Source organism: Herpailurus yagouaroundi, unplaced genomic scaffold (genome assembly GCF_014898765.1).
Source record: "Herpailurus yagouaroundi ecotype Mexico unplaced genomic scaffold, PumYag 220, whole genome shotgun sequence".
Classification (NCBI taxonomy): domain Eukaryota; kingdom Metazoa; phylum Chordata; class Mammalia; order Carnivora; family Felidae; genus Herpailurus; species Herpailurus yagouaroundi.
In genome coordinates, this window is record NW_024412451.1 from 3,611,401 (window position 1) to 3,638,046 (window position 26,646).

At 56.7% G+C, this 26,646-nt stretch overlaps 1 protein-coding gene across 7 annotated transcripts in view; it reads right to left on the reverse strand.

The window, feature by feature from the left end:
* Positions 1-359: 359 nt before the first annotated feature.
* ZC3H4 (zinc finger CCCH-type containing 4) overlaps positions 360-26,646 on the reverse strand; it is a 45,427-nt gene continuing 19,140 nt past the window's right edge. For 5 of the 7 annotated variants that reach the window (XM_040457506.1, XM_040457507.1, XM_040457509.1 and 2 more), the window contains 13 exons: positions 26,355-26,574; positions 25,936-26,046; positions 22,579-22,801; positions 20,065-20,216; positions 19,304-19,400; positions 19,065-19,204; positions 18,400-18,507; positions 16,930-17,041; positions 16,257-16,366; positions 9,166-9,530; positions 8,625-8,968; positions 5,460-5,711; positions 2,748-4,267 (listed from right to left, as the gene is read on the reverse strand). In XM_040457506.1, coding sequence (XP_040313440.1) covers positions 2,748-4,267; positions 5,460-5,711; positions 8,625-8,968; positions 9,166-9,530; positions 16,257-16,366; positions 16,930-17,041; positions 18,400-18,507; positions 19,065-19,204; positions 19,304-19,400; positions 20,065-20,216; positions 22,579-22,801; positions 25,936-26,046; positions 26,355-26,574 — 3,754 coding nt within the window. Of the gene's footprint in view, positions 4,268-5,459; positions 5,712-8,624; positions 8,969-9,165; positions 9,531-16,256; positions 16,367-16,929; positions 17,042-18,399; positions 18,508-19,064; positions 19,205-19,303; positions 19,401-20,064; positions 20,217-22,578; positions 22,802-25,935; positions 26,047-26,354; positions 26,575-26,646 lie in introns of all 7 variants that reach the window. The other 2 variants (XM_040457505.1, XM_040457512.1) reach the window with 2 other exon arrangements.

A 26,646-nucleotide genomic window follows, 5' to 3' on the forward strand; every position in this document is an offset into this window, starting at 1 on the left:
GTGAGGAGACGCACGCATTTAGTCTGTGCTGGTCAGGGCTCCCATTTTGGCGCATCCCCAGGAGCCAGCCCGGGGGTCTTGCAAGTTCACACTGGCCCCTTCCGTGGGCTGGACGGGGGCAGGGCCGTGCAGCTCGCCGCTGTATCTCTGAATGCAGGGACTGGCCCAAAGCGGGGGTTCAGGAACCGTGGGAGGCAGGTGCCAACCACTAAGGAAAGCAGAGGCGGTTCGGAGGCCCCGATCCCATGAGGTCATCACGAATGTCACCCTGGGGGCCGGCCACCGTGAGAACCGATCCAGGTTTTCTCATTCCCAGGGTGGGGGATGGTGGGAGCGGCAGAGAGAGGCGAGACCGCAGAGTTTTTAAAATAACTGCATCCTTTAATGGCAGTAATACAATTATTGGATTAAGAGACCACAGGAGAAAGGGCAGGTGACATTTCTGGAAGACAGAGAAGGAGTACAAAAAGGGAGCTGGGACAGTCATGCGATGATCATTGTAAAAATACAGTACGTTATATACATATTTGCACCATCAACTTTCAACTCTGAAGTAATATTTACACTTTTGTTACAATCCTGGTTAGAGAACATTTTGTTTTTAAAAGCTTGGCCTGATGGCAAATGAAAATTTTGGGGGGAATTCATAGTCCCATGAGGTTCTTAGGCTGAATATTCCTAGAGGAGGGTTCCAGCTTCTATTTCATCCACAGATTTCGGTTTTAAAAAAGTATTTAATTTTGCTTTTACAAAAGAAAATTCTCAAAGGAGGGAGAGAGAGAAGGAAAAAAAAAAAAAACCAAAAAACAAAAAACCCACAGCCACACTGTGTATCTTTACTTATTTTACAAACATCAAGGGCCGCAGCCCTTTGCTTCAAGGCCAACACCGGTGGCTGAAGAAAAATCTCACTAATGATTGTTTAAAATCCACAAAAAGAAATAGACAGAGACGAACCAAACCAACCTGATCACGGCGCACTGACCCTGCGGGCTGCCTCTTCCCACCCGTGCTTCTAGCCCCAAACTGGACAGTTTTTCTTCCGGGGGAGAGGGGTTTGGTACAGGAGCCTCATTCACCTCCCACCCCAAGGTGGTGGGAGGGGAACCCTCTGGCTGGATCACCAGTTTTCTTCATTATTAGCAAGAAAGAGATGGGGGCCTTTAGCAAGGCAGTTGGGGTGATGGGACATGAGCAAGGCAAGAGATGGCCAGCACCTGCTTATGCACAGGTAGGAAGGACCCCGGAGCCATGGGCCGGCCTCCCCAGGTCCCATCCACAGGGTGAGCCTTTTCTGGAGCTCTGTGGATGGGGCTGGACCTCAGCCAGGGGCCTGGGGCAGGTGGGCGGGGGGGGGAGTCCAGTGCAGATGTCTCTGCTCCCATCCCGGCTCAGCCGGAGGAGGGGAGCAGGATGCAGGCTTCTGGTTCCACGCCCTCCACCTGCAAGTGGGGGTCCTGCCAGTTCACTCCTAGAGAAGGCCCAGCGGCCCCCCACCCTGCCCTGGCTAGTCTCCTGCCCTCTCCTCAAGCCCCCCAAATCCAACACTGTGACATACCTCTGAACCCGTGCGCCTGTTAGCTGGGAAGAAAAACACACTAAAACCACGGGCCCTACATCAGACGCGGCGGGAGGAGGTTCAAAGCAAGCGGAGAACAGAAACACTTTGCAAGAACCCCCCGGGGCTCTTGTCGGGAGCCTGGCGGAGCGGCCATGCCACGGATCCTTGAGCTGTCCCCAGAGGGGCTGGGGCCGGCACACTGGGTGCTCTGGCTTTGGGGGACCAGGAAAGACCCCGGGCTGAGGGGAGGACGGTGTGGCCGCGACGGGACAAAACGAGAGCTAATACTGACAGAAAACACGCGGTCTGCGCAGGCTGCCTCCTGGAGGCAGCTTTTGGGGGATGCCGCCCCACACCAGCCCTGCCGTCTCCAGGTTCGTCTCTCACCCTGGAGTCTTCTGATGTGGGCGGAGGGCACAGGTCTGAGGACGAACTCTGGACGGAGGCAGCAGGGAAGCCAGTGTGCGAATCCACAGGAGACGGGAGCAGAAATGGCTGTGCCTCTCCCAGCTCAGACAGCTTCCAAGGGCTCTCTGCCTTTCTTTCAAATTCTTTCCTTCCCCGGGCCCCTGAAGCGGATCGTCGGGGCCGGCCCACTGCAGAGGGGATGGGGTTCTAGAATTGCCTGGACCTGCTTCGACGCAGGGTCTCCCCACGGTCTCGGCTTCATCTCTCCTTGCTCACACGGGGTGAGCAGCGTTCGGTGCCTTCTGACACCTACTGTTCCCTTTGTCCTCGGGTGTGGGCGGGGGGGGGGGGGGGGGAGGGGGGTGGGGAGGAGGAGGGGCCCAGCTTTGCCCAGAAAACCCACTGGACCTCCAGCCACCAGACTGGGGCTCCAGCCTTCAGAGAGTCCCTGATAACTGAGCCTGGCCAGAGGAAGGGCCCGCTGGGGCTGAGGCCCCGGGGACTTCCAACTGTTCATGTGCACAAGTAGGTTTCCTTGGCGGGAGCCTGGGAGCCCCGCAGCACTGACCAGAACTGACTGAAAATGGTTATATACAATTTATACGTTGCAAAGAAAGTACTATTAAAAAAGAAAGAGACAAAAGGGGAGGGACAGAAAAAAAGGGGGGGGGGAATCACCCAGAGCCCCCCTCCCCCCAAGTTCCCAACTCTGGTTGCTACCCTTAAATATTGCCCTGGGAAGGGTGGGGTGCGGGGAGCGCTTGACTCCAGCTTAACACTACTGGCAAAAGGGGGAGGCAGTGGGGTCAAAGCCTTTAAAAACATCTTTCAGGGACCCCGCGTCCTGCTCGCCCTCGCGGGCTGGGCTGTTGCCAGCAAATGGGCTTCCAGAGCCCGTCTTGGGCGTCTGTTTCACAGTCCCAAAGAGGGTGGGCACAGGCAGGTTGTGCACGCCAGGCTGGGGCGGGGCGCCCTCTGGTGGCGGGGCGCCCGGTGTGGCGGTGGGGGCCGCGGAGGCCTTGGGCCGGGGGCGGTTGTAACTGTTGTATCGGTCTGTGGCTGTGGCAGTGCCCCCGTCTGCACCGGGCTTCCCGGACTCAGGCTGTTCCAGGGCGGACTTGCGGACGAACGGGGGCTCCTTGGCCTTGGCGGCCGAGCTCTTGCCATTGCCCTCAGGGCCTTTGGGCTGGGTGCCCGCATCGGCGGCTGGCTCCGCAGTTTTGCCACCTGCGTTGGGAGTCCTGGGGTCGTAGAGGCTGATGCCACTCAGCACGCTGCTCTGCCCACTCCCGCTGCCCTGGCCCAGCCCGCCGGCAGCCAGCACTCGGGGGTCATAGGGGGCGGTGGCTGGTGGGGAGGACTCCCCGCTGGGGCTGGCGGCTGGAGAGGGTGCTTCGGCGGGGCCGGGCTTGGCAGCCCGGGAGGAGGCAGCAGAGTCTGCTGGTTTCTGGAGCCGAGGGTCGGTGGGTGCCTTCCGCACCCGGGGGTCACTGGGCTTGTCGCTGGAGCCAGGGGCCGCCGAGGGGCCGGTGGCATTAACAGTCTTAAGGATGCGAGAGAGGAGCTCGAAGTCGGGCAGGTTGGAGCTGGACGCGCCGGGGTCTGTGGAGGCGCCCAGGCGCTGTCGGGGGTTGGGAGGTCCCGTGGCAGCGCCTCGGTGCAGCCTGGGATCCAGGGTGGGCATGGACTGCAGGGCTGCGGGGACGGGGGGCACCGCGTCCTGCTTGGGGATGGGCAGGGGGATCAGGTCCTCAGGATTCCAGAGCACAGTGCGGGCGAAGCTCGGCTTGCTCAGGGTCACGTCCTTCTTGATGTGGCTGAACTGCTGCAGCTGTGACCGTGGGTCCCGCAACGGGGGCCCAGGGAGAGGGTCCAGGGGAATGGTCATGGCCTTCTCCCGCAGGGCCCGCTCCCCTTCCTCCTCTTCTGCAGGGGGTGGTCCAGACCCTTTGGAGCCGCTGGGGCCTGCAGGGCTGGAATGAAGGCCGCCTTCGGGCTTTGGGTTGGGCAGGGAGCGAGCCAGCCGAGGGTCGGAGGGCCCCACGTCTCCTGGGCCAGACCCGCTGGAAGCCTCGGCATGGCGGGTGAGTCTGGGGTCCCGGCTGAGGCGAGGGTCGGCCAGCCGGCCTCCCGCGGGGTGTCCTTTCTGGAGGCGGGGATCCCCCAGCCCGCTGTTGCTCAGGTCCCCGACGGAAGCCTGGGGTCTGCTGGACGTCTGCTGTCTCAGGGTCTTAAGAATGGAGGTGACGCTGCTCCCGCCCTCATCCTCATCACTTGAGTACCAGTTTCCGGTGTCACCTGAGCAAGAACAGAGGTGCAGGAAGATGAGCGGCCACCGCCACCGCCACCAGTCCGCAGACCCACAGTGGCCCGCTGGGTGAACGGCTCCTCTGCCTCTTACCTCTCAGAACCTCAGTTTCTCCTTTCCTAAAAACCCCTCCCTCTGCGGGCTGCTACGAACAGCCACGAAACTCAGGTGGGCTGAGCACCAAGCCTGGGAGATCACTGGCTACTGTTTCTGGATCCTTCCCCATGTGCTCTATCTTATTAATTCTCATGACCACCCAGAAGGCAGTGTTACTATCACGCCCATTTGACAGACGAGAAAGCGGAGGCACGGACGGTACCTTGAGATCGAGGACAGAGCGAGGACTGAGCTCAGGATCCCAGCCCGGGGCTCCGACACCTCGTCCTCACCTGCCATGGGCTCAGGTCCCAGCATGGCAGGCCCTGCCCTGGGCGCCTGGGAGCACCTAGCACTGACTCCGCTCTTTCTGCGCTTGGGGCTCACAGACACTGGCCCCCAGGCCCCTCGAAGCGTTACCATATCCCGGCGAAGGTTACCAGTCACCGGCTGGTAAGAGACGGGGCCAGGTGGGCAGACTCAGAAATTGGCCCAAGTCCAACCTTCTGGGCAGGTGACACCGGAGCCACCGAGGGAGGGTGTGGCCCCCTCTTCCCACTGTCCCCACCTGCTCCCAGGCTCCAGCTCCTGGTTCTAGACACCATTTGTCCGCCCCATTTCCTCCTGGGCTGGATGCCATCAGATCCGCTGTGTGGCACCAAGTGACCTGGCAGCTGGGACTGTGCTTATTACTGGTTTATGTCAGCAACTGGCTGTCATCTGCTGACTTCCTGAGAGCATGGTCTAGGCAAAGGAGAGCGGTGAGCCTCCTCTCTAAGGGCTCAGAAGGGAAATCCTATTGGCTGCTGTCTCCTCCAGGGACCAGCCCACCTCCCTCCTCAATGGGATCAGGGTCTCTCTCGACCCCCAAGATACAGAAAGGCAGCCCTGACTTCCAATTTCCTCAGGGACATGCGATGCAGCGGCTCCAGCCCGGCTCCACGGCCCTGGGCAGGGGTCCTCTCTGGCCACAAGCTCCTTTCCGACACAAAACCCAGCTAGGCCTTCCCCACCTCTCCACGGCACAGCGGCCTGGGGGGCCTGTGCCTGTCAGGGGAAGCCCCTGCCCCTGGGGAGGACACATGCCTTCCTCATTCTCCCGGTCCTGCTTGCTGCTCTCAGCCAGCCTCCTCGCTCTCTCCTCCTCCTCCTGCTGCTTCTGCTGGATCCTCAGGTACAGGGCCCTCTGGGCTGAGGGCAGGAAGTCGGGGACACCGGCGCCCGGCTTCGGCCGGCCTGGGGGCCCTCCCTCAGAGAAGCTGTCGGGCTCCAGAGGGTGCTCGGGGAAGAGGTGCTCCCCAGGCTCCCCCGGCAGCTCTTCGTAGTGCCCGTAGTCCTCTGTGGCAGGGAAGAACCGAGGGCTCGTGTCGGGAAGGGCCTTGCGGCACCAGATCCATCCCACCTGCGCGCCCTTAACTGGAGAACCCCCACCCCCTGATGGCAATGGGTGACGATGTGCGGCCCGTCCCTTCCTACCCTCCCCAGGAGGGTCCCCACAGAAGGCCCAACAGCAGGGGACGGAGCAGCCAACGGGGGTCTCCCCACCCAGGATGCAGCCACTGAAAAATGGGGTTCACAGCACGATTTAGTGATGTGGGGGGGCAAATGCTCATGAAGTGAAAACAAGACGCAACGTCGTACACATGTTTACGAAATGCAACGAAAAGGCTTTGCAGACAGACAGAAAACAGTCCTCTGGGAGCGAGACTCGGGAGAGAGGGGCCCCCACGTGCTTCTGATCTGTTCTAATTACCGGTGAGGGGCATTCAGCTTATGGTTTCTTTTTTCCTCTTTTTTTAAGTTTTATTTATTTAGGTAAGCTCTACCCCCGACGTGAGGCTTGAACTCACAACTCCAAGATCAAGAGTCACGCGCTCTTGCGACTACGCCAGCCATGCGCCCTCTTTTCATGATTTCTTTGTAATAATCAGAAAAGAAAAACACTGCATCTCGTAGAGAGCTCGTAATATGAGCTCGGCCACGGTGACCAAAGACTTGTAAATAAAAGGAAATAACGGAAATGTTGCTATGGCCACGTGTCAATCCAGAGGCTCACGGGTGATTCCTCCTTCTCCCTCCCTCCTTTACGGGGTCCTGAACTCTGCAAATGCTCACGAGCGTGCGGTTGCATTTAAGGGCGGGGGCGGGGGGGGGTGTGTCTCTCTCACATGGCGTCTAGGAAGCACAGGGCTCGAGGGTCGGGGTCTGCCTTCACTCCTGAAGGGCAGGCAGGGGCCTGCTGCACGTGGGGACTGTGTGTGCATGCGTGCGTGTGTGCAGACAGAGAACGTGTAGTCAGCGCCGCCCCACACGTAGAACGTTCTGCAATGATGAAATATTCCGTATCTGCACAGTGCGACCTGGCTACCACTATCCTCCACGGGGCTACTGAGCATCTGAAATGTGGCCAGTGCTACCAAGAGGATAGTCTGTAACTTAATAGAAACTAAAAGGCTTAACGCGATTTGTAAATATTTCATACACAAAGCATATGAAGGAAAGAGTGAAAGGCCACCTTCTTCTAGCCCCTGAACTTCGTGGGCAAACCTGCACTATGGGGCAGGAGCCCAGCGCGGTGCCGGGCACACGCCGTGAACAACAGTCCCAGTGCCCCTGCACAGAACAAACTACTCGTCGGCCGTACGACTGAATATAGTAACCACCACTGGGCGGGCACACTTCAAATGCATAGATTTCCGGATAAGGAAATAGGGGTGAATTACTTTAGAGGCACCTACTGTGAACAGCTCGCCAGACTTGGTTTTCCTCCGCACCCAGGCCTTTTTCCATGCACGTTCTACACGGTTACGAAAGGAGGAGGGGCCCGTGGGAACCACGGCACCTCCCTCACACAGCCTGCCTTTCTCACTCCCGCTTCCAAAGCTCCCGCTCCTTGCCGCAAACACTGCTCCGTGGCTCCGAGCACCACCGAGACGCGGGAGGCTCACACTGACCCCCAGCCTGGTGGTCTCCCTGATGCCCCACGAAGTTTCCCCACGGCTGTCAAATGGGCATCTCTTGCTTAACAGGGCGGCTGAAGTGATCTCTTGTGGGTGCTGAGCACCCACAACTTGGCTCTCTCCAGCAGGACGTTCCGGCATCAGGGACGGCGTGAGCATCCGCCCAGGTGACCCTGCCTCGAGGCCGGCGTCCCCATTTGCTCCTTCCTGTCTTATAACATGTGCACGAGGAGGAACGTAGGCCCCACGGCGTTTTCTCCAAACTCGCTACTTCCTGCCCCGTCACGGCCAGCTCTGCCCAGGACAACTCCAGAGCATTCCAGAAACTTCCCTGATTCCACTCCAACACCTACTATCCACCCCCTCGAATGCCTCTGCCTATACCCTACCATTCTTCCAATGAGGCCACCTCACCGGGGCCGTCGGAGTCCCCACGCTGGGACTTCTGTGCCTTCCCTTTCCCAAGTTACACGGCTGCCCTTACTTTTCTCAACCGAGCCGACGGACCGGGGTCTCTGCCCCTTGGCCTCTTCCCCTTCACATCCCAACTCACACTCCCTTCTCAGAGAGGCCTCTGCTGGCCATCCCCACGCGGCACAGCCACTCCCAACCTGCCTCTGCCCCGACCGTCTGCCACAAGCTCTCCTTTTTACTTTTCCGAGAAACCATCTCTGCTGAGACGAGCGTATGTGTTTATTTACACGTCTCCTGTCTGCTTCCCTGAACTAAAATGCAGCTGAGGCAAGGCCTACGGCTGCCCTGCTTGCTCTGACCCCAGGCCTGGCAGCAGTGGGCACATCCCAGCCTTCCCGAAGGCGGCATGTGACTTCCCAGGGATGCAGCGCCATGGGCCGGCCAGCACCCTGTCAGACGCTGAAGCTGTTACCAGGACGCATTCTTGTTTCAGCCAGGAGGGAAGGAAAGACGGAAGGAAGACGGTCAGTCGATAGAACACCAGCAGCTCCAAGCCAGGGACCGTCCGGAAGGAGCCCACACTGGAGAAGGTGCTTTGGCCTCAAAGCCCAATGCCACCCCGCACCCGCCCCTCGGGCTTCCAGGCAGAGCAAGCGACAATCAAGTAAACCAGACTCATCACGTCACAGGACTCCCTTCAACCTCTACGGGGTGGTGAATCCCGTCACTGAAAACGTTCAACCACTCACGGGACAGAGATGGAGTCGGATTCATGCTTCCAAAGACTCGGACCAAGGAGGAAAGCCAAGTCCCCGATGACACTCCCCTGTGCGAGCCGCAGCGGCCCCTCCCAGCCCCCGCCCGGCCCCCCGCGCACCTGCGTCCCCGATGAGTCCGGGCTCCGTCTCCATGCCCTCCTGCTGCTGGTAAAAGTTTTCATAGAAGTTCTGAGATGGCGGGATGGGGGGCATCATTCCAGAGTGTGGGGAGTCTCCAGGACCATAGGGCATCATTGGGGGGCCACCGGGGCCCATGGGCGGGCCAGGGTTCATGCCAGGACCCATCGGCATGTCGGGGTGCATGTCGGGGTGCATATCAGGGTGCATGTCCGGGTGCATGTCGGGATGCATGTCGGGATGCATTGGGCCCCCCATTGGCCCTGGGGGGCCCATGTTGGGCCCGGGGCCCATTGGCCCCGGGGGTCCTCCGGGTCCAGGGAACCTAGGAGGAAGAAATGCACCTGTGAGGGGCTGCCAAGCATGCATGGTAGCCATGCCCTCGAGGAGACACGGTGGCATCCGTGAGGCTGGTCACGGAGGGCTCCAGACCAGGCTCGCAGGGAGACCCCCGGCACAGAGGAGCCCGGCTGAGGCCAGACCAGCCCCACCACACGGAATCTGGGGCCCTGGGGCACTCACCTCACACCCAGCTTCTCAGCCAACTGTCCTGTGGGCCGCACCACGATCTCAAACAAGGAGGGGATCTTCTTGTTGTACATGTCCTGCTGCTGCTGCAGCTGCTGTGGGGACAGCGGCTCGTGCACAGGCATGGGCATCTGGGGGGGCCCGGGAGGCGGAGGGGGAGGTGGGGGTGGGGGCGGGGGGCCGCCCTGCATGGGCCTGCCGTTGGGAGAGGTCGGGGCCGGGGGACCGGGGGGCCGAGGAGGGGTGGGCAGGAGGCCCACACCAGGGGGGGGTTTGGGCAGGGGGTTGATGCCCTGCTTCTTCAGTTCCTCCACTTCCTTCTCGTCCTCAGCGCCCGCCTCTGCGTCATCAGCCAACATCTGCCGGTGAGAACAAAGCGGGGGAGGGGATAGACCGGGATGAGGTAGGGACTAGGCCTCCCGCGCGGGAAACTGAACTTTCTGAGAACCCTAAAACACAAGGACCCCGCGACCATCATGCCATGAGGCACGGAAGTCATCATCCCACACCACTGCTGCCTCTGCTCTGTGACCAGCTGGGGCAGGGAAGGGGGCAGACACTCCTGTTTGCACCAAGACACCCAGGGGCGCCTGGGTGGCGCAGTCGGTTGAGCGTCCGACTTCAGCCAGGTCACGATCTCGCGGTTCGTGAGTTCGAGCCCCACGTCGGGCTCTGGGCTGATGGCTCAGAGCCTGGAGGCTGTTTCCGATTCTGTGTCTCCCTCTCTCTCTGCCCCTCCCCCGTTCATGCTCTGTCTCTCTCTGTCCCAAAAATAAATAAACGTTGAAAAAAAAAAAAAAAAAAAAAAAGACACCTGTTTTTCTCCCCTTAAACTGTATAATTCAATGGCATCAAGTAGTCATGAGGATGTACAACCACCACCTCTATCTGGTTCCGGAACTTCCCCATCACCCCAAAAGGAGGGCCCATACCTATTAGCAGTCACTCCCCTTCCCCCTCGTCCGGGGCCCCAGCAACCACTAATCTGCTTGCCATGTCTATGACCTGCCTATTCTGGAGAGTTCATTAAAGCATACACTGCCCGGCCTTTTGCGACTGGCTTCTCTCGCTCAACACGTTTGCCAGGTTCAGGGCGCCTGGGTGGCTGTCAGTTGATGGTCAGACTTCGGCTCAGGTCATGATCTCAGGGTTCAGGAGTTCGAGCCCCACGTCAGACTCACTGCTGTCAGCGCAGAGCCTGCTTCGGATCCTCTGTCCCCGCCTCCCCCACCCCTCCCCCATTTGCGCTCTCTCAAAGATAAATAAAACATTTTAATAAATGCCAGGTTTACCCACATTGTACCACGTATCACCTACTTTATACCTAATACCCTACTGTCCCGTGCCCAAACTGTTTATATAAATGATGTGCTTTCTGGGGCGCCTGGGTGGCGCAGTCGGTTAAGCATCCGACTTCAGCTCGGGTCACGATCTCGCGGTCCGTGAGTTCGAGCTCCGCGTCGGGCTCTGGGCTGATGGCTCGGAGCCTGGAGCCTGTTTCCGATTCTGTGTCTCCCTCTCTCTCTGCCCCTCCCCCGTTCATGCTCTGTCTCTCTCTGTCCCAAAAATAAATAAAAAACGTTGAAAAAAAAATTAAAAAAAAATAAATGATGTGCTTTCTGCCGAAACACACCCTCTCCTTCTGGGATTCTGGAATTTTGGTACATGCCAGGCAGAGGCGCCACCCTGAGCACTGAGTCCCTTGGGCATCCCTGGTATAGAACATTCCACAAGTGCTGTCACAACCTGAGGATTAAGCACGGTCCTTGTGACTCCACAAGGGGCAAGGACTCTTGGACGCTCACGCCTGCTTTCTCCAGCCTTGGCCCACTGTGGCTACATGTTTGGTCCTGGGACTGCCCCCGCCCCCTGCCAGGAAACGACTGAACCTGGGCCCGGGCCACCTTAGGGACCTCAGCACAGATGCCTTCGTGGATCCTAACATGGGACTCAGAGATGCTTCAGCAGCTAGCAGCTAGCATCCCAGCCCCAGCACCGCTCAAGTCCGCCCCCCCCCCCGCCGTTCCTCCCTCCCCGCAGCGATGGCGGGAGCGTGGGTGGTGGGAGCAGGGTCTCCAGGTGCATGTCAGGCCGGTCTCGGCTCTTCTCTCTCCTGTCAGGAATGGTACCTGCACCCGGGGACAGCAGGGTCTAGGAGGAACATGGCTTCAAGGGTGCCGGAATACTCGAACAGCTAATTGACAGAAAACATCTGTCCCTTAGAGCCCCGCTACTCGAGGAGTGGTCTGAGCGTGAACGAGCAGCACAGGGCGACCTGCTGAACCGGAACCGCATCTTAACAGGTGCCTGGGACGGTGTGGGCGACCCTGCCCCGAACCAGCAGTGCCTTTCAGCGGTGAGGCAGGCCCCGGCCCTGCATGCTTCACCGCCCTGAAGCTCGGTCCACTTCCCGCCTGGCGTACTGGCCCCTGGGCCCCCTCTGCTTCTCGACCGAGCACGTGGCTGCTGCCTGTGCCGTGTCCCCTGCTCAGCACATGCCTCTCACTCTTTTCTTCCTACCACTCACCTTGGGACCAGCACAGGGTTGCCTCACCGAGGCTCCCGTGAATGGCAGCCTGTCTGCAGAGCCCCTGGGCTCCTTGTACATTCCCTCCACTTCCGCGATCCCGGTGCATCATCAGGATCTGCCCAATGACTGGACCCCGTCTCCTCGCCACTGCGTCCCCCAGGGCCCAGGACAGTGCCCGGCAGAAGCTAGGCACGGACGCACATTTGTTGGATCGATGAGCGAGGAAAACGGACAAATGCACCTCCCCCTGCATTCCCTGGGCTCCAGAGAACAGCCGGTTAACATCAGGACCACGGAGGATGGGAGGGGTGAGGGGTGGGGGGGGCGCGTGGGGGGATGAGAGAGTTAAGGCCTTGGACACCCTGACCCCGGTCTTTGATGTTCCTCTCCAGTGGGTCTCCCCGGCACCCTGCCTCCACCCCCCCTCCCTGGCTCCAAGGCCCTGCCCGCCCCGAAGCCTTCAGTCAGTGCCAGCACGGGGCTGGGGAGACTCCTCCATCTGGAGAGCTGCGGGTAGGTGTTCAGCTCCACCCGGGCACACTTCACCCCACGTGCCTTCTCCACTGGCCACAAGCGTGGCTCTCTGAGTGAGGGACCCCCCCCTCTACTTCCTGAACCCCGAGCCACGATCTGGGGTCTCTCTCCTACACACTGTTCCCAAGCTACTGCCTGGACCTCCCAAGCGGCCCATCCGCCCTCTGTCCTGGGCCCCGCTGCCTCTGGCCAGGACTCTGCCCCAGCCTCCTACCTGGTCTCTGGTCTCCCTCCCACCGTCCCCTGCACACTGACCTAGCACACATCAATCACAAAGCTAGGTCCTTCCGTCAGCGGCAACTCGATGCCCTCAGGCAGAAGGCAGAACCTAACAAGGTTATACCTCATTAACCAGGAACAACCTTGACCTCAGCTTCCTCCCCTCCTGTGGAGGGGGTGGCAAGCTCTGGCCACCGGAGAGGTCACACTCCCTTGGCCTCCCGAGCTCACACCCAGACGCCCTATCGTTCCATCCTTGCAAGCGCTGCCTCCTCTGCCCGACGGCTGCTCTTCCTTTGGGTCGCCTCCTGCCACCAGCCTCTGATGGCCTCTGGAGACCAGACATGCCTGTCGCGTGCGCTTCTCTGTACCACTTAACAGTCGGGAACACCCAGCCAGCGTCCCTTCCTCCATTAGACCACGGGCTCTGGAGAGCGAGCCTGTGTGCCGTCTTCACTAGCGTCTGCTGGCGCCGGCCCAGCACCCCGCATGCGCCGGGCGCTACTCGGGACCAGGGCCTCCATCTCCTGCCCCACGCCAGGCGGGAGTCTCCCGTCCCAGCCTACTGGCCAGCTGGAGGACGCGGCCCCCCCGCTGCAGGACTCAGCTCCCCTCACCCCTCGCCAGACCCCAGCTCCACGTCTAGACCAGCTCCCCGCGCTCGTCTCTCTACCCTCCATCTCCCACCCTGAGCCACGCACGTCGCTGCGGAAGCAGGCGCCGAACCACATCAGAGGGCAGGACGGTGACACGTAAAACACATTAAAACCGCGTTCCCACCAGGAAAGCCGAACCCAAACCGTACAGCCCTTGCTCAGAGACGCCGAGAGGGACACGTCTGTTCCAGACCTCCTGCGCGTCCCCTCTGGGCCTCTCCGCCTGAAAAGACGAGCACTCCCAGGACCTTTCCGTCAGACGAGACACACCAGGGCCCTCCCCTACCAGGATGGATCCTGACTGAGGCCAAGAGTTTCCGAAAGTTCAGAGCAGCCTCTTAGCGGCATAGGGCACTCACACGCAAAGGTATGTGAGCCAAGGCTCATCGAGGCAAAGAAATCAGCTTGTGTCGGTTGGCTGGCTAGAAAATTCTTAAGTTTCTGCCCCACGCTAGAAACAATCCAAATCTCCTTCAGTTGATAACTAGACAAATTTAAGACCATCCATTACAACGGACTCGTACTCACCAACAAACAGCAACGAACTACCCTCAACAACTATTCTCAACAGATGCACTATGCCTGGTGAAAAAAAGCAGATTCAAGAGGTTATGGACACACGTACGTGTGTTTCAAAGCTCTTTACTGGATACGCCTATTCAGAGAACATTCTCGAAAACACAAACTATAGAGACAGAAAACAGAGCAGTGATGCCAAAGGCTGGAAAATGGAGGAGCACTGAGTCTACAGGGGCAGGGTTCTGGGGGCAATGGAAGACTGAATTTCCTCAATCTACATTTTGGGATGGCTACATGACTCTGTGTTTGTCAGAACTCATAGAACTTTACACTAAATGGGAGGAATTTTACTGGATACAAACTATACCTTGCCAAACCTGACTATAAAAAAACAGAGCGTGTAAGGAAGGACTTCAGGGTAAAGAACCAAAACGTGAGCAACTTACTCCCGAATGGTTCAAGGAGGAAAAACAAACAAACAAACAAACAAACGCGCACACACATCTATAAAATAAAACAGGACCAAATGGGGCAGAATGTTGCTAATAGACAAATCTGGGTGGAGGAGCAAGCATGCTTCCAAACGTGGAACGGATGGCTGGGAACACATGTGTCTAGATGGACAGAAAGGTGTCTGCGAAGTGGGAAAACAGAGCTGAAGGAAGGAAGGGAAGAAAAAGAGCACAGGCATCTCAGGGGAGGCTGGCCGAGGCCCAGGCATGACTGGCACCACGGTGTGGACCCAGGGGCCGCCCAGAAGCTCGAGGCCCCAACCCTGGCCAACGAGCTGCAGCTGTCTGGGCAAGAAGGAGTGGCCGATGCCTTCATCTGGGTTAACCGGGTCCTTAAAATTCATCTTGAGTTTTACTTTCTGACTACCCAAATTTGACTCTGGTATGGTTTTTCCACCATCTTTTTTTTTAAAAGTTTATTTATTTTGAGAGAGAGAGAAGGAGAAAGAACGAATGGGGGAGAGAGGGAGAGAGTGAATCCCAAGCAGGCTCTGCAGTGTCGGCACAGAGCTCAAAGTGGGGCTCGAGCCCACGACCCGTTGAGATCGTGGCCTGAGGGTGAAATCAAGAGTTGGAAGCTCCACCGACAGAGCCACCCAGGTGTCCATCAACACTCATTTTTAACCCACCGAGACTTAGTTTTTAGATTGGGGAGGATACCGATGCTTTCAAAACGTTTGTAACGGGGAGCTGAAATGTACCATCTTGGTTTGCTTTGGGTTTTTACTAGGGCGTTTAGAGCTGGGCTGTGCAAGGCGATGGTCACTGGCCACATGTGGCTACTGAGGCTTGAAATGCAGCTGGTGCAAACGGAGAGGGGCTCTAAGTAGAAGATAAGCGCCAGATTCCAAAGACACGATAGCAACAAGAACGATAACGCAAAACGTCTTACGTTTTTCGTTATCACTTGCTGAAACGGTATTCTGAACACAGACATACCAAATTAAATAAGACAAACTGCCTGAAATTAACTTTTCTAGGTTTCCTTCTACTTTAACGTAGCTTCCAGAAAATGTGAAAGGACACCGGTGGCTCGGTTGTGTTCCTACTTGGACAGCACTGGTTTAGAGCACCAGCTCTGAACCTCCAGCAGGGGGCAGGCCTCGGCAAGTCACTGTTCAGTTCTTCCTGTGAGAGGAAGCCACTGCTTACCCTGCTCCCTACCCTGTCAAGAGAAACAGACTCTAGACAAGCTGCTCATTACAAAACCCTATCCCTAGGATACTAGATTTCCCAGAGGGCCTGGTAGGGGAGAGTTCTTGCCACGGCACTGCCCGTGAGCACTGGGGTGCTTCCCTGCTCTGCTCGTGCAGTCCTCACCCTTGACCCCTCAGGCAGACTGGGACCCCACCAGAAACAGGGCGGTACTGACGGACTCCAGAAGCTGCCTCATGTGCTACTCAGACTCGATCCTTTCCATTCTCAAAAAACCGGCCAAAGCTCTCAGACCTGCCGTGAACTAGAAAGCACGCGAGCCTTCATCTGCAAGGACCTGTGTTCTCCCTCACCCGTTCCCTTAGTGCGTTAGGAAGCCCAAGACAGGACCCCGGGCCCCCCAGAGTCCTCATGACTCATCAGGCAGAACAACAGATACTAGGATGAGTCTCAAACATCGCCTGGCTGGGGAGGAAGGCCTGGCACAGCATGGGAGAAGCCGCTCTCTCCCGAGAACCTCCAATTACCCTGCACTTTGTCGGCTGCGTAACGGAATCCTTAAGTCTTAGGAGGAAGCATCTGACGTTTCCATCAAAATACAACCCACCCAAGTTTCGCTCTCCTCCTCGTGCATCACGGGCTCTCTCTAAAAGATGGCTAAGCAACGCAAGATGTGTTTGCAAGCAACGTCCCTTTCACACCGCTGCCCCCCCACCGCCCGCCGCCCCGCCACGAAAACCGCCCTGGCTGGAGAGAAGACACACGCGAGAGCACCTCAGTTCTCCCCGCAGAGAAAACAGCCCCCGTTCCCTCCCTCAGACGGCCCAGCTCCAGATCGAGGCAAGTGGGAATTCTGGTCCCGCACAGACGCCAGACGGACGCTCCAGGTCAAGGGGAGGCGCACCTCCTGGTTGCACACCACAGTGGCGGCTGTGGCCCCACATTACCCCCAAACGTTACCTTATCCAAGAGCTCTCTCGTCTCCTCGGTCAGGGGGTCGTGGGAGAACATGCAGTCGTCCCCGTTGATGCAGTTCCCCGTCGTGTGGTACAACTTACATGGGAAATCACGTTCACGGGCACGTGAAGGCAAACGTATCGTGTCGCAGAACCCACCCGAGCACGGAATCCAGCCCCTTCTGTCTTGGAGATGGGGAAACGGACACCCAGAGAGGTGAAGTGACCCGCTCGGGGGCTGCATGACGTGCTCGCAGCAGACCCGACAAGAGCCCGCTTTCTCAGGACTCTCCCTCCGGAGGGCTTCCTGCCCGCACCACGCTGGCCTCGGGGCCGCGTCCGCAGGTCCTGACTCCCCGGGAATGATTCAGGTCGAGGATTTGCCCAAGGCCACACGGCCAACTGGGGAAGTCTCAGGAAGGGAACAGACGAGGGCACTACAAACAGCCTTGAGGGTACCCGTAAAGAGAGCAGACGCGTGAGTGGTTAGTTCGCTCGTCTGCAGGACAGGGACGGCACCTCTGCCACGCGACAGACCGCGAGGGGTCGCCCGGAGAGGCGGACGGAGCGCAGGCGCGGAGGGCCGGCGCGGGTGGCGCGGGCCAGCCGCCGTCACCGGGGAGGACGGGGGAGGTCCTGCGCGCTGCGGCAGGTCACGCGTGAGCGCCAAAGGATATCGTGCATGTAGGGGCAGTTCTCGGCTCTGGCACAAAAGCCGGTGATGTAAAATTTGCACAGCTCGCGCTTCTTTGGTAGCTCGATGTCGTGGCTAAAATTACAGTGGTCTCCCTGGAAGAGAGGCGGGAAAAGGTTAAGGGGGTGCCACGCTAAGCCCTCGCCGACGCCCACCTGCAACGGGAAGTCCTCCTCTGTCACCGCTGAAGCATGGAGGGACCAATGGCAGGGACACATCCCCCGCCCCCCCCCCCCAACAGGGCAGGGAGGGCTCACGACGTGGCTTCCCACCACCTTGAAAGTTCTGACAAAGCTGCGCTCCCTTCGCTCGGGCCCTGCCTCCCCGCCCCACGTCCCCGTTCATCCAGGCTCCGCTCGGCTGCCCCGCACCGCTTTGTTCTTATTCTCCCTCTCCCTCCCTGCAGCCACTATTTTTCACCATTTGCTGCACGACGGCCACGCTTCTTCCTTCCTAACGCAACCTCCGTTTTGTTTGGGAAGAACGTGCCCGGCTACAAACACATTCTCCAGGCTCGTGTGGAGATACTGTGGCCGATGAAATATAAGCCAACGTCCCCGAGGGAGGACAATACTGCTTCAATTAAAAGAAAAATCAAACCCCTTCACCCATCTTTCCTCTCAGCCCTTAGATGGGACGCCCGGAGCCACAGCAGCCGTTGTGGGACCGGCAAAGATGGCGGATATTCTTAAAAGCAGGAAGGAAGAAGGAGCTTGAGTTCCCCAGGGTGCCACTGACCCGGGCACCAACATCCCTCACCTCAGAGGAACAATGTCTGAGCGTTTAAGCTAGTGGGGCTTGATTTTCCATTATCCACAGACACACTCAGAACACCACCCGGGTGAACAAAATATAGAAATTGTCCTATGGCTGTTTCCCCTTACTCTCAGGAGTAGCTACTCATTTTGCGTTGGATGTATTACAAGCTTCTAAAAATAATATGAATCGGAACTGTAACACAGAGTGTTTTTTACACGTGTACGCATTTGTTCGTATTTGTTCGAAATGCACAGTTTTTCCTAAGACTTATCATGCGGTGCGGCATTTCCTGGGCATGTGTGTGCCGTTGTCTGTCCGCTGCCATCGCACTTGAATACAAGGCTGGCGGCACTCACACCGGGTTACACCCTCAGAGCTCTGCGGTCATCGGCCCACCTTCTGGTATTGAACTCTGCTGTGAAATTCAAGGCTGGCCTGCTTCACCCCACCTGCCTTTTTATCTAGAGGTCGTAACAAATTCCCTTTCCAACGCTAAAGTCCAGTAACTTCACCAGAGCACGTTACATCTCTGCAAGAGCGTCTTCCCCAGCATCTCTTGTAGGCGATCACTTCCACCCTTACCCGGCCACCGCCCCCAATTAGTGTGGCTTCTAGAACATTCCCAGAGGTCTGAGCATCCTCCGTGAGGTGGCTGCCTTGCTCCGGCAGCCAGGCACTGTAACTGGCCCCTTACCCACGTACACCGCCCCTCCACGAAGTATTTGCAGATGACTTTGCCCTTCTTGTCGGACTGCTGGTGGGGCTTGTCATGGTCGCTCCTCCGGTAGCTCCCGCCACCATCCTGTCAGGAACACAGAGTGTGAGCATAAAGGGGAGTGAAAAGGAAGGGTTGGTGGGACAACGCAGGCTGGGGGAGGCGGGTTCCGAGGGAGTGACAGAAGTCGGCTGGTGGGCACGAGCATTCCCTCGACAGAAGCGTCTTCTCGTAACAAGAGCAGTGTCATGGCCGTGCGGGGTGTGAGCCCCAAGGCAGGGGGCGCTGGCACAGACACAAGTTCTGCCACTCGGAGCTGTGGGCAGCTGAAGGGCACCACACAGCTGTGCAGGAACGCATCCACCTCCCAGAGGGCAAACTCTCCAGGCTGCCTGGATGGGTCACCTAGAACCTTCCACACCTCGGAGATGCAGGTGCTACAGAGATGTGGTTTTAAAAACAGAGGGTCTCACCAGCAGCACACCCACCATGAGAGTTGACGAGAGCTCATCTGTCCCATGGAGAAGAGCGGACGGGAGCAGGAGGATGAACAGGCCTCAGAGGCCAACTTGTTCAAGAAAAGGAAAAGTCCGAGAAGGGGGCCTCGGCTAAGTATCTCAGATCCGAATGAAGGGTCAACTCACGCCCATGTCCTCGTCATAGAAGTCTTCGTCGTCATTCATTCCGCCCTTGTTCATCCCTCCTCGGCTGCCACCTCGGCCGCGACCCCGGCCCATCCCTTTCCCTCGACCTCGGGAACCCCGGCCACGGCCTCGATTTAACCCTGCAGGGGAGAGAGATGGCATTCACCTGCTGCCTCTCCCCAGGATCCCGGGCCGGAAGGAGCCCCGCCGACCCGTCACCTCCTGGGCCCCCTGCCCACCTCGTCCTCGGCCATCTTTGGACCGGCGGTACTGGCTCAGTTCCTTGGAGTACTCGTCATAGTCCTCATCTCCCATCGGCTCCTCACTTTCTCCATACTAGGGTTCCAGAAAGGAGGCGAGAAGCAGGTGGCGTGCAGGGAACAACGAGCACTGTCCCTAACTGTGCTCTCTGTCCCCTTACGCCTTTTTATTTGGCTGAACGCCAGATTCAGAAGGGCAGAGGACCCACCCAAGGCCACCTGCTTATGCCCCCTCTTACATGCGACAGCCTAAGGTGGAGGAGGGTGTCTGACCTCTGGTACTGTCTTCACCCCTACAACTCCTCTCCCCTCCCCCCAGGTAAATCCCACCGGGCTCCTCCTACACAAGACAGCTGTGGCTGCAACAACGGACCACCAGGGAAAAGTCTCGGGCAGGGATATAACAATGAATGTGGAAGCTGTGTGCGTGTGTGTAGGGGGGCGTGAATAAACAAGCACCTGACTGCAAAGGCATCAAACGTTTCCAGAAGGCACTCAGGAAACTTGTCTCCAGGGATGGGAACTAAGCTGCCGGGGGCAGCAGTAGTGGGGAGAGTTTTCACAGCTTTGGTACCTTTCCAATTTTGAACCATGTGAAGGTTTCCTCTATTCCGAAATAAGAAACGAATGTGGAAACACAGAGAACTGCCACCCAGTGCTTTCCTTCCACTGTTTCCAAGGTTTCCCCCAAAAGCGCCCACCAGCCCCCCACTTTCTCCCGGGACTGGAGGAGAGCTTACTTCCATCTCTTCCTCGTAGAAGTCTTCTTCGTCCTCCGGGTGGTCTCCCACGGAGCCCCTGCCCCTTCCACGGCTGCCCCTGCCCATGCCTCGGCCTCGAGATCCTCCGCGGCTGCCTCGGCCCCGGTAGCCCCTGCCACGGCCTCGGCTGCCTGCAGGGCGATTCAGATGGTGAGCAGATGCCCCCAGCAGGAGAGAAGGCAGCCCATCTTCCACCCCCGAGGTCGGTCATTTCCTCCTCCTCCCCAAGCCTTCCTAGCAGCTCCAGGCAGAAGGTCCCATGGTTCCCAGCCCAGGTCCCCTCGGCATTCTGGATGTGCACCTGCTATGGCACTCACTACACAGCCACAAGGGCATCTGTGCGTTGAAAGCTGCACTCACTGTCCAGCTACTTGTGGCTACGGAGCCCCTGTAACACGACCAAACTAAGAGATGCTGCAAGGGTGAAACACACACTGGGTTTACAGAACATCATTTAAAAAAAAAAAAAACAAAGGGAAAGAAAAAGAGCGGGGGTGCCGGGGCGGCTTAGTCGGTTGAGGACCTGACTCTTGGTTTTGGCTCAGGTCATGATTTTGATATTCATGGCTTCAAGCTGTCAGTGTGGAGCCTCCTTGGGATTCTCTCCCCCCACCCCCTGCCCCTGCCCCTCCCCTGCTCACACACACAATTTCTCTATCTTTCACAATAAGTAAACACTGGGGCACGTGGGTGGCTCAGTCGGCTAAGCACTGGACTTCGGCTCAGGTCATGATCTCATGATCTCACGGTTCGTGAGTTCAAGCCCTGCGTCGGGCTCTGTGATGACAACTAGGAGCCTAGAGCCTGCTTCAGATTCTGTGTCTCCCTCTCTCTTTGTCCCTCCTCTGCTCACGCTCTGTCTCTCAAAAATAAATAAATGTCAAAAAAAAAAATGTTTTTAAGTAAGTGAACATTAACAAAAAAAATACAATTGCAGTAAACATTAAGAAAAGAGAGAGAGAGAAAACAGAGAGAGAAAGGCAGAACATAAAATACCACATCTATCTGTTTGGATAATGTGTTAAAGTAAGATTTGGAGTATATGAGGTAGATAAAATAAACTGTTAAAATTAATCTCATCTGGGGCGACTGAGTGGCTGAGTCGGTTGAGCATCCAACTTTGGCTCAGGTCATGATCTCACGGTTCACGAGTTCAAGCCCCGCATCGGGCTCTGTGCTGACCGCTCAGAGCCTGAAGCCTGCTTCAGATTGTATCCCCCGCCGCCCCCTCTCCACCCCATCCCTGCTTGTGCTCTTTCAAAAATGGATGAACAGGGGCGCCTGGGTGGCTCAGTCGGTTAAGCGGCCAACTTCGGCTCAGGTCATGATCTCATGGTCCGTGAGTTCGAGCCCCGCGTCGGGCTCTGTGCTGACCGCTCAGAGCCTGGAGCCTGTTTCAGATTCTGTCTCCCTCTCTCTCTGCCCCTCCCGTGTTCATGCTCTGTCTCTGTCTCAAAAATAAGTAAGTGTTAAAAAAAAAAATGGATGAACATAAAAAAAATTTAAATTAATCTCATCTGTTTCCTTTTATTTTTTCAATGGGACTGCTAGAAAATTCTAAATTCTACGGTGATTTGTGTTATATATTTTTTCTTTTTAAATGTTTTAATCATTTTTTGAGAGAGAGAGACAGCACGCACACACGAGTGGGGTGAGGTAGAGAGAGAGAGGGAGACACAGAATGTGAGGCAGGCTCCAGGCTGTGAGCTGTGAGCACAGATCACAATGCAGGGCTCGCATTCATGGACCATGAAATCATGACCTGAGCCTAACTTGGACACTTAACTGACTGAGCCACCCAGGTGTCCCACACTGTCTTTCTATCGGACGGCACTGGTCTAGAATCTCCCCAAAGAGCAGGGCTTGTCCAGGGAGGTGTCCGGGGAAGACTTGCCAAGAAAATGAATGAGCAGCCACGCTAACAATAAGCTGGGCCTTAGTCAGGGCTGAGTACTGCTGAGCTATCAGGTCCCAGGAACCCTTGTGGGTTGCAAAACCTCGCAGGCAGGAGCCAGTTCTAGAAGGTTTCCAGTGCTCCGCCCTCCCTCACCTCCTAACTGCCACAGTTCAAGGTTCAGAGGCTGCACACCTTGTTGGGTGATAGGAGCTGGGAGGAGTGGGGAGGAGGCTGGGGCAGCCAGCTGTCCGTTACCCTGGCCTGTATCTGACAAGCTGGCCCTTTTCTCTCGCTCCTCACAGCTGAGCAGGAAGTGAATGAAGAAAACAACCCTCAGCCACGAGGGCGTCTCCCCGCCTCCCACCAGCCTGGCTGCGTCCCAAGCACAGGCCTAGCACTGGGGCTTCTTCTCAGGGCCCTGCGTGTGCAGCCCCCGCCCTTCCCCTGTACTCACCCCTGCACCGAAACCACTGCCGGCCTCTCCTCCCGCACCGGAGGCTCGGCAGCACTGGGCCCCACACTGCACCCCGAGCCCCCGCCGCGGATCTGCTCGGACCCCCTCCCCCCCGCCCCCCCCCGAGGCGGCAGGGCCTCACCTCGGCCCCGGCCGCTGCCCTCCTTCGCGCGCCGGTACTGGTTCAGCTCTTTGGTGAAGTCGTCATAGTCCTCCTTGCCCATATCCTCCTCCTCGTCGCCCTCGTACTCCCCGTACTGCTCGTTCTCGTAGTCTTCGTACATGCCGTAGCCTTTGCTGTCCATCTTGGAGTAGGCCTTCTTGGGCAGGGACGTGGTGTGCGACGGGGGGTACTGCTGGTGGGACTGATGGAGAGAGGGCGTGAGGCGGCCCCGGGGCCCTGGGCCCGGACTGCCAAGATCCCCGCCGTTCCCTTAACCGATGCACTGTCTGGGGGCCTCTGCCCCCCCGGCGGCGACACACCAGCCCCAGCACTCGGGGCACTGGTTCCCAGACGAGCGAGAGCTGGGCGGTGGGCTCAGACGTTTCTGTTCTTCAGAAAGAGCCATGGCTTGAAAGAAAATTTAGAAACACGGACCCCACGATCCCTGAAGAACTGGGGAGGGGAGAGAAAGGGCTATTGCCCAGGGATATGCAATCTCATTTGGGGAGGAGGCCTGGTAGGCAACAGGGGTGCGCCTTTTTATGTATTTATTTTGAGAGTGAGAGCAAGTGGGGGAGGAGCAGAGAGAGAAAATCCCAAGGCAGGCTCTGTGCTGTCAGCACAGAGCCCGACATGAGGCTCAAACTCACAAAACTGAAATCATGACTTGAGCTGAAATCAAGAGTCTGCCGCTGAACCGACTGAGCCACCAAGATGCCCACATCTATCTACCTATCGACCCATCTATTTATTTATAGGGGACGCCGTCTAGGGGATGCCGTCTAGGGACGCCGGGGTGGCTCAGTTGGTTCAACGGCAGACTCCAGCTTGTGAGTTTCAGCCCCACATCAGGCTTTGCTGTCGACACAGAGACCACTTCAGGTCCTCTGTCTCCCTTTTTCCCTGCCCCCCCTCCCCCTGCTCTCTCAAAAATGAATATTTAAAAAATAATAATAAGTAAATAAGGAAATAAATAAATAAAAGTAATCTCTACACCCAACATGGGGCTCGATCTTAACCTGGAGATCAAGAGTCGCGCGCTCCACCCACGGAGCCAGCCAGGCACCCCCAAGAGGGGTGCTCCTTGGTCAACCTTTTCTTGGGGCCTTGGAATTCAATTAATAATCTACTTGGCAACCAAACTAGAAAGCTATTAAATGATGCTTTCCAAAGTGTGTTAGTGCAAAGAGATATCGGATGAAGTTAGACAGAGACAGACACACACACGCAAATGGAAAGCACCAAGATGGCCTTTAGTAAACAAATAAACTGGGGTCCATCCAGACAATGGAGTATTATTCATTGGTTAAAAGAGATGAACCACGGGGCTACGGAAAGACACAGGAAAACCACACACACATACTGTTAAGTAAAAGAAACTGATCCGAAAAAATTATACGCTGTAGGAGTCCAGCTCTCTGACATTCTGGAAAAGGCAACACAACAGAGACAGAAAAAGACTGTGGGTTGCCAGAGGCTCAGGGAGGAGGGAGGGGGTAAGGCACAGGGGATTTTTAGGGAACTGAAACTATTTTATATGATAGTGTATGATGAATACATAACATGAGCATTTGTCGAAAACAAAAGAACTGTAAAACACAGAGGAGGGAACCTTAGTATAACCATAAGCTTTGATTAATAGCCATGCATCAATACTGGCTCATCAATTACAACAAATGTACCATAATAACGTAAAGCGTTAACAGGAGAGGGACACGTGGGTGGCTCAAGTTAAGCTTCTGACTTCAGCTCAGGTCATGATCTCACAACTCGTGAGTTCAAGTCCCGCATTGATAGAGCTCTGTGCTGGCAAGCTCAGGGCCTGAAGCCTGCTTCAGATTCTGTGTCTCCCTCCCTCTCCACCTCCCCCCCCCACATTCATGCTCTGTCTCTCTGTCTCTCTCTCTCTCTCTCTCTCAAAACTAAATAAACATTGGGGTGCCTGGGTGGCTCAGTCGGTTGAGTGTCCGACTTCGACTCAGGTCACGATCTCACAGTCCGTGAGTTCGAGCCCCGCGTCGGGCTCTGGGCTGATGGCTCGGAGCCTGGAGCCTGCTTCCGATTCTGTGTCTCCCTCTCTCTCTGACCCTCCCCCTTTCCTGCTCTCTCTGTCTCAAAAATAAATAAACGTTAAAAAAAAAAGTAAAAAAAAAAGTAAATAAACATTTAAGGCATCTGCTCAATTTTCTACAAACCTAAAACTGTTCTAAGAAACAATCTATATTAATTTAAAAGACCCACACTCGTGGGGCGCCCGAGTGGCTCAGTCGGTTAAGTATCCAATTCTTGAGCTCAAACTCAGGTCTTGATCCCAGGGTCATGAGTTCAAGCCCCATGTTGGGCTCCGTGCTGGGTGTGAAGCCTACGTAAACAAATAATTTTAAAAAAATAAAAAATCCACACTCGTTATGAGAAAATACAGAACGTAAGTATATAGACACATAGGACTACATTAGCAGACCTTAAAATCCCTCAACCCCAGGTGCCTGGCTGGCTCAGTGAGTGGCACGTGTGACTCTCGCTCTCGGGGTTGTGAGTTCGATCCCCATGTGGGGGTAGAGATTACTTAAATATAAAATCTTAAAAAAAAAAAAAAAAAAAGCCTCAAACTCTAGTTCCTAATCGAAGCTGTGGTGTGCCCTCCATTTCTTGTCTCAGGTTGAAAGTCTGAATCTCTGCTAGCATATCAACGTCAAGAGTAACATTATATGATTGAATTATTCGTTAGGACAGATGATGCTGAGTCATGGGACACAGGGATGTATTTTAGAGCTACTAACTTTAGAAGCATTTTTCATCAAAACTTGAAAATCTACATCAATTTTTCTTACCGATTTTGCTGGGGAGAAAAAACAGTACAGAAACCAAACAAATAATCTAAATGCCCATTTAAGCTCCGTGTTATAACAAGATAAACATCTGACTTCTGACTCTACGGCCCTTGAGATCATTTGCTCCAATTTTCCACAACAGGTCATTTCTGAATGGTGGACAACGGTCAGCTACACCAAGGATAAATCAGCAGATTTCTGGGGGACGGGGACATCCTGAGTCCTGCCAAGGCCACGGGAAGAAGAGGGAAGTCTCAGGATGGCTAATGGAGATCAGCCACTGACTGGGCTCGAACCCCAGCTCCTACACTACAAGGCTGCCACCTGGCTGGTTTCCCGGCTCTGTTTTCCTCACCTGTAAAACGGGGATAAAAACAGTATCTCATCTTGCAGGCTTAAAACCCACGTAACACGCGGTGCAAGAATGCCCAGCAGGCAGCAAGTGCTTAGCAAACAAGGGCGGTTTACCCGGCTCCGCGGGGGCCCCTGCGAGGCAGATACTCACCGGTGCATACGGGGGGCTGTACTCTCTGTACTTGCGGTGCCCCTTCTCGCTGGGGCTGAAATCCGAGTCATCTGAAAAGTCCGAGAAGTCATCACTGGAAGAAGCGTGGCGCTGCAGTGGCAGAAGAAACGGACTTAGTGATTCCGCTGCGGGCAGTGTCAGCCCAGGGACAGACGCTGCCGGAATGTGCCGGAAGGGCCCAGCGCTCCCTGCCAAACACCTCACCTAAGGGCATTTGGTGGCAATGGAGCATGAGCCACGGACTCTTTAAAGAAAAATAAAACTGTTTATCCAATTTGGGGAAGGAATAAGCACCACTATTACGCGTGCCCTCTGGCCTCCGAGGCGAGCTCGGCCCCCGGGGCTCTGCTCCGGCCCGGTGCACGCAGCCCGGCCCCGGCGCACCCTCCCAGACCTACTTTGTGCTTGGATTTCCTCCTCTTCTTCGACCTCCTCTTCTCCTTCTCCCTCTCTTTCTTCCGCTTCCGCTTCAGCCTCCGGTGAGACTTCTCCTCGTCCGAATCGCTATGGTGCTTCTCCCCCTTTTCCTTCCGGCTCCTCTCGGGCCCTCCGGAGGTGTCCTGGGTCTCCTCGGCCCCATCATCCTCCAGTTCACCTTCTTCCAACTCACCATCTTCCCTATAACCAATCCCAAAGCCAGTATGAAGCCGGGGTGTGAGAGGGGATGTCCAAGAGCTGCGGGGTGGCCCC